At 34.8% G+C, this 7,733-nt stretch overlaps 1 protein-coding gene across 1 annotated transcript; it reads right to left on the minus strand.

The window, feature by feature from the left end:
• Positions 1 to 568: 568 nt before the first annotated feature.
• Positions 569 to 7,123, minus strand: LOC134474958 (zinc finger protein 709-like). Its single transcript, XM_063244034.1, has 4 exons — positions 7,118 to 7,123; positions 5,228 to 5,354; positions 4,969 to 5,029; positions 569 to 3,432 (listed from the first exon to the last, which is right to left on the minus strand). Exons 1-4 carry the CDS (start codon positions 7,121 to 7,123, stop codon positions 2,445 to 2,447), a joined length of 1,182 nt encoding a protein of 393 aa, XP_063100104.1. The 3' UTR covers positions 569 to 2,444.
• Positions 7,124 to 7,733: the final 610 nt, after the last annotated feature.

Here is a 7,733-nt window from a genome sequence, read left to right on the forward strand (position 1 = left end):
CTGTTTGAGTGTGTAGGAAGGAAAACCATATTACTGAGCTTTTGTTGGATCACTGAACAGAACTGTCTGCACTCTTGCTGTAGGAATGTTCACTTTATATGCTTTAATTTTATAATTTGGACAACTGTTTCTAAGAAGACAATATGTAACCTATTAACTAGTGATTTCTTACTGTATTTTTTTCTTGAAATTCTGTATTATTTGTACCCTTTTACTGCTTTGGTTTTTTATGTTCTTTTTTTCCTCCTTAAATAAAAAAAATTAAACCTGGAATTTATATCTTTTATTTATTTATTTTTTGGTACTGGTGATCAAACTGACAACCTCACACTTGCCAGGCAGGGGCTTAAGCCACTGAGCTAAATCCCCAGCCCCCCAATATATATCTTTGACATCTTATCATCTTCAGAGTAGTTGCCTCTACTCTTGGACTTGATACCAGCAAGCATACCAAATGTGAATAAAATCAGTCAAGGCCAAATAACATTCAAACAAACCAGCTTCAAATAAGATCAGTCATAGTAAAACAATGTAAGTAATACAGGGTTTCAGTTTTAGTTAATAGGAAATTAAGGACAATTACCATCATGGTATAACCTGCCATGTTTGGGTTATCTCTCTGTGCCCTCAAATCTAATATGAGTAGACAGACCAGAACAAAATATAATCAAACTAAACAGAGCAACAGAACTACTGTAGCATTTAAATCCTGATACACTTTTAACAATGTGCTCTGCCTTCTTTATTTAGGCAATTCCTCACCTTTCTCCTTCTCAGGATACTATTATTCACTATTCAGAGTGATATTAGTTTAGTCTCTTATGTTCAATTTCAGCATACATAAAAGTAAGAAGTGGAGCTCTACTCAAGTACATATTGTACTTGAGTATACGTAGTAGTATACATTGATGTATTTTACAAAATCCATGTGTGGTGAAAGCTTTCCCACATTCTTCACATAAACAGGGTTTCTCAACAGTGTAAATTTTTTCATGTATTGGACAACAATGAGCATTTCTGCTGAAACCATTCTCTACTACGAAGAGAATGAGACACATTATGGTAATCATTATCAACTTCCCCAAAATCAGTCTTGAAGATCACAAAAGCCTGCATCATCCTGTAATTATTTGATTAGTTCTATAATGTTCAGTATATATTCAATGCATGTGAAGTTGGCAACAACTATTTGGAAGAAAACTAGAGACAGTAAGATAGAAAATGAACATCTCAGGGGACATGCTTTGAAACCTGTGTTTCCTTAACTTGTTTCCTTATGAACTGTCCTGTTTTGTCATGTTTAATCTTACCGTCTTTAAGATAAAAAACAAGTTTGTAGAACAGATAAGCATATTAATATGTTTTTGTTGGATCACTGAGGTGAACTGTTTGCAGTGTTATTATTTGACTATCACTTTGTATGTTTTAATTTTGTAACTTGAACAATTACTTCTAAGATGACAATATGTAACTAATCAACTAGTGATGTCTTATTGTTTATTTTTCAGAACTTCTGTATTATTTCTACATTTTTTGCTTTTTTCTTTAACTAATAATAATTCACCAAAAATATAAAAATTAAGGTTTGAAGACAAAATATTAAGTACATGGACACTATCCATACTTAAAAGTGAAAAGCCCATTTCAGTTTATCATGTTTAATTACAAGATGCCATTTTGAAGCACAAAGACACTTTAAAAAATCTAAACAGGTATAAGTGATTAACTGAAAACCATAAAAATATGTACTTGAGTAGAGCTCCACTTCAGATTTGTCATTTCTGGAAAATTTGTGAAGAAATATTGACATCAAACTTCTGTATTGATTATTTCTTCAGGTCTACTTGGAATGTTTAAAGTAAACTTAGATGTAAACTGTCTGAAGAGTGCTGTTTTATCTATGTATTTAACAACAAACATGGATTGCCGTATTTCTCACACTGTTAATACACATAGGATCAAGTGATATCTTTCAGATATGTAACAATGATCAAGTCTGCTGAGAGTATTCCCATAACACATAGGATTTACCTCTTGTGTGAGCTTTTTCACGTATTTCACTTACAATCTGGCTGCTGAAAGTGTCTCCACTTGCTTACGTAGCCAGTGGTTCATCCCAGTGTGAATTGTTTCATGTGTTTTGCAATGACTGTATGTGGTAAAAGCTTTGCCACATTGTTATATACATAGGGTTTTTCATCAGTGTGGAGTCATTGATGTATTTTACAAAATCCATGTGTGGTGAAAGCTTTCCCACATTCTTCACATAAACAGGGTTTCTCAACAGTGTAAATTTTTTCATGTATTGGACAATGAGCATTTCTGCTGAAACCTTTCCCACATTCCTTACATATACAAGTTTTCTGCCTGTGTGAAGTTTTTCACACATTATGCAATATGTACTTGTGCTTAAAAAATTTTCATGATGCTTATATACACTGGTTTTATCTTGAGTGTGAACTTTCATGTCGCTTACAGTGTCCATGTCGGGTAAAAGCTTTCCCACATTGCTTACATACATATGGTTTCTCACCAGTGTGAATTCTTTCATGTTGTTTACAATGTACATGTTGGGTAAAAGCTTTCCCACATTGCTTACATACATATGGTTTCTCACCAGTGTGAATCCTTTCATGTTGCTTACAAAGTCCATGTCGGGTAAAAGGTTTTCCACATTGCTTACATATATATGGTTTCTCGCCAGTGTGAATACTTTCATGTTGTTTACAATGTACATGTTGGGTAAAAGCTTTCCCACATTGCTTACATACATAGGGTTTCTCTCCAGTGTGAATCCTTTCATGATTTTTACAACCTGCCCATGTGTTAAAAGCTTTTCCACATTGCTTACATATATATGGTTTCTCACCAGTGTGAATACTTTCATGTTGCTTACAATGTCCATGTTGGGTAAAACCTTTACCACATTGCTTACATACATAGGGTTTCTCTCCAGTGTGAATTCTTTCATGTTCCTTACAACATCTATGTGTGGTAAAAGCTTTCCCACATTGCTTACATACATAGGGTTTCTCTCCAGTGTGAATCCTTTCATGATCTTTACAACCTGCCCGTGTGTTAAAAGCTTTCCCACATTGCTTACATACATATGGTTTCTCTCCAGTGTGAATTCTTCCATGTTTCTTACAATCTCCCTGTGTTTTAAAAGCTTTCCCACATTGCTTACATACATATGGTTTCTCTCCAGTGTGAATTCTTTCATGTTGCTTAAAATGTTCAGATTTGGTGAACCCTTTTCCACATTGCTGACATACATAGGATTTCTCTCCACTGCAATATTTTTCATGGATCTGAACATTGTGGTGTGTTTCTGATTCTTTCATATTCACATTACCTTCTGCAGTACAAGGGAATACTTCTTTACACTGATTCCAAAATGTATGTCCATAGGATTTCCCTAGCTTTTCATTTCTGTAAAAAAAATCACATATAGGATTGATAACCGTATTACAAAGATTTTATTGAAGAGTTGAGCAAAACTGCAGTCTCACTGTTTGAATCCCCACTTCATATGTTTCACTTTTTTGTTTCATTAAGTATTTCTAAGAGCAGCATATGTAATCATTGACTTTAGATTTCTTACTGTTTATTTTCACTTTGAAAGTGGTATTATTTCTACTTATTTTGTCTTTTTTTAGTCTTTCCTTACATTAAATAAAAAAAGAAAAATTCACAGTGAAATGGGTCTCAGTTTAATGACTGCATTAATGTCAACTTCTGTTTTTAATGCCTAAGAAATTCTGACCATGAAGTAACAGAATGGCCTTGTAAGACATGTTGAAAACAACCATCCCCAAAAGACTGGTTCACGTTTGGAAATCTTAAAATTTGGTACCTTTTGTAATGCAGAATCTTTAGCTTCACTTTGGGCATGGGTACATATGTGCATCACATACAGAACATTCTGATATGTTTCCCTATCACTATCTCCCTTCTGTCCTTAACCTGTAGGTCCCTTTTCCATATGGTCAGTCTTACTTTTCTTTATTAACTCTCTTTCATTTCATTCCACAATTTATATTTTGGTTTCTCATCTAAAAGAAACCCTGTGAAATTTTAGGTTTTATAGCTGAGCTATTTCACCGAATTGATGGGAGAAAGAATCACCTATTGCTTATGGCAAATGACATTATATTCTTTATTTTTTGACATTATATAACACATTTTTTTTTCTTTTCCATGCTGGGAATGAAGAACAGCTATTAGCATAAAATCTATAGCTTTTAAAATCTGTTTTAAGACATTTTCGCTGATCATTAAGTTGTGAAGTTTGAACTTGAATTTGCCATTCTGCAAAATCTGATTCCTAGTGTGCTGGATTTACAAGAATGCCCAATCACAGAGAGTCTATTAACATTTTCCTTCTCCACAAATCCAGTGATTGATAGGTAAGCTTCTTCAAGGCATGATCTATTATAACTTGATCTGCTTTGTATATGAGTAAGCATGTATCAGTATTTTATGTGGATTTTGAATTTTTAAAAATATATCCAAGACAAGTATGAGGGGATCAATTTCTAGAGACAAATGCACACTGATAATCAGAATGAGTGCACTTAACATTCTACCAGCCTTCTAAGAATTTTACTCAGAATGGCTGATTCTTTAGAGCATGGCTTGGAAACACAAGCACTCTGTTTTATTTCAAATTCTATTGCAATCATAGAAATTTTTAGATAATGAATGTGTTGTATTCACATGTATATATGGGTAGAAAAACTGAAGGGAGAATGTCATAACTCAAAGTGTATGCCTTTCATACACATCTATATGCAATGTCATACATTTTCATGATTTAATTCCCTCATTATACATACCCTAGCTTATACGACTTCAGAGAATATTAGTGACAATAAATTGAATGGTGCCTTATTTGTTTGGTTGTCATTTTTCTGCTGACTAACTAATTACTCAGGAACATTCCTTCTCCTTGTGAGTGCAAATTACCTTAAGTATCTCCAGTAAATTTTGCATCGTTTTTCAGCTTCCTGGATATCCCCAAGTCCTCCTGAATTGTAGAAATAGAAATACGAGCACTCATTAGAATAATACATACAAATTAATAGATTTTGTTTAGAGTTATGATATAATGTGTCCAGGTCTGAGCTATTTTTAAAAATATTTTCACATTGTTTTTAACAAACAGCACTAATGAGTGACATAAAACATTCTGACAGCATGAGTGACAAAATTATTTTGTCCTTACCAATTGCAGTCATGTTCCTAAAGGTTTCGCCCATCACATCTCTGTAGAGGTTCTTTTGGGATGGACTCAGCAAAGTCCACTCCTCATTGCTGAACTTCACCACCACATCCTCAAAGGTCACCAACTCCTAATGGATCATACATATATTTCTCACACAAAGGTTGAGACACCAGGTTTGTGATATCTTAAATTCTCTCCTACAAATCTGAATCAAAAGAAAAGTGTGGTGGTGCATATCTATAATCCCAGCACTCAAATGCTAAGACAGGATGGCTTCGGTGAGTTCGGGCAATTCTAGGCTCCATAGGGTGTTCAAATCCAGCTGATATACATACAGAAAGCTTGTCTCAATAAAACAAAACAAAACGAAACTAATAAAACCAAACAAAACAGCTGAATGAAGACTGATTTCTTCAAATTTAAATCCATGTTTTGTTCATTAATTTTGTGTATATACACATTTTTGAAGACAGCAAATTTGATGATAGATTGCAAGTCACTGCTGATGTAACAGTGAAATAGGAGCACTGATTCTTGTGCTGAGTCATGGCAAGATTCTCTGTGTACTGTCTCTAAAGCAGAGCTCATAGTGAGAAGCCTGCAGACCAGCATCCACAAAGCACAGAGGCACATAAATATCCCATCAATCAACTGGGAAGCCAAGCAAGGACCTCCCTTCCCTGATAAGTGATGGCAATGTGGCAGACTGTGGCCCATCCAGGGGGCAAACCAGCAGCTCCTTAGATCCACGCTATGTGGGAACTTAGGATGCTGTGAAACCAAACAAGCAGCCTGTTTCCCTACTAAGCAATAGTGAACCTACTGATGAACAGCCTAGAATCAAACATCCCTCTTCCCTACCCCTCTTCTCCTGTCACCCCCCCCCCATTAGCAAAGGAAACCAGAAATCTGAGAATCTCCTGGGAAGCAAACCATAACAAATAAAGGGGACTTCCTTGTAGTATCTCTTTGAAGGCAAATATTTTTATTACTGTTTTGCCCTATTCTGATTAATGGTATTGCTCTATTCAATATTCTGTTTTGATAAGTACTATAATGTTCTCTATTTCATCTCATTTTGATATACATGTTTGAAAGAACAACTATTATAAAGATAATAAAATATGTTGTGATACCTATTACTGTTATCCCAGTAACCTGTTGTAAAGTTGTGTACCAATTTCACTGTATGATCTTAGTTGGCCTTATTCTGCCTTGTTGTGTTGTAATATACCACTTTCAAAATTTAAAAAAAGAAAGAAAATCTCATCAATCACTTTGATAGGCTACAGATAATGTCTCTTCAAAACTCATTTAGGCCAGTTAGTACTTTGTTCTTAATATACTTCAGCAGCATTTTGAAACATGAATTTGGTTTCATAGAACAAAACATAAATAACATCCAATATGGTACACAAATAATAACTCAAATGTTAGTGGAAAATACTGTTTTTAAAAAATAAGTATATAAAATGGAACCAGGCCCAAGCTGTAATTTACAGCTCACTGTCACCAAGCGATCACTTTCAATTCAGATATAAGAAATATATCTTGGGAGGCTGGGGAAGGAATTCTTCCTTGAATTTGGGGCTATCCTAAATTACAGAGCTGTATAAAATAGAGAAACCCTGACTGTGACACCCCACAGACAAAGTGAAACTTGAAAAGAGAATGCATAAGACACCTTTGGTTTGTTTTTAAAAATTATAGCCATACAATCCCGAAAAATGCCAATAGTGTTCAACACTTTCTGAGAAACAATGTGGATATCTTCCATACTACACAGAAAACACTTTCATAGTTGGGTATTTAGCTCAGTGGCATGACTGTCTTCCGAGAAAGCATAGGTAATGAGTTTGATCCTTGGTACAAAAAAAATCCCAATTTTACCTTCATGAACTGGAGCATTAGAGATAATCCAAATTAAATCTCAAGTATGGAACAAAAAATACATGGGTTGACAAGGATGTGAAATACTGATTGTTGCCAGAGCTGGTGTTGATCACATCAAGGAAGCAATCAGAACTCAACTTTAACTTCATACTTACTCTAAGAACTACCTGAATTTCAGTGAAGACCCTCTCTGTTGTATGTCCTGCTATTGGCTTCCTGCATCTTGTCAGTCACTTGCACATCCTTTCCATGCTCCTCTGATCCATCCTCAGCAGGAAACCCTTCATGCCAAACTATTGATATCACTGCAAAATTTCTATTTAGAGCATCTCCTTTATACCACTTAGTAAAGTCCATTGCAGAGCATTTCCATATTTAAATTGTGCATGAACAAACAAACGACTAAATCAGCACTTAGTAAAGACCATTGCATAGCATTTCCATATTTAAACTGTCTATGAACAACCAAACTACTAAATCAGCTCTTAATTCAGATGACACCCCAATTCCTTTCCATTTAGAACAATATGATGTGTATATGTCCCTGCAAATGCCTATATTTTGGCATTTTTTGATGAGAATTTAACAGGTAGCCCTTTCTGGAATTTGCCCT

The sequence above is a fragment of the Cavia porcellus genome, unplaced genomic scaffold (assembly GCF_034190915.1).
Source record: "Cavia porcellus strain 051 isolate PalLab524CR breed Dunkin Hartley unplaced genomic scaffold, mCavPor4.1 scaffold_46, whole genome shotgun sequence".
In the NCBI taxonomy this organism is placed as follows: Eukaryota; Metazoa; Chordata; class Mammalia; order Rodentia; family Caviidae; genus Cavia; species Cavia porcellus.

Coding starts and splice junctions, on each gene's coding strand:
- LOC134474958 (XM_063244034.1), bottom strand. Junction 5,030..5,227: donor TAGGAACATGACTGCAATTG/GTAAGGACAAAA, acceptor TCTACAATTCAG/GAGGACTTGGGGATATCCAG. Junction 3,433..4,968: donor ATTTACTGGAGATACTTAAG/GTAATTTGCACT, acceptor TTTTTTTTACAG/AAATGAAAAGCTAGGGAAAT.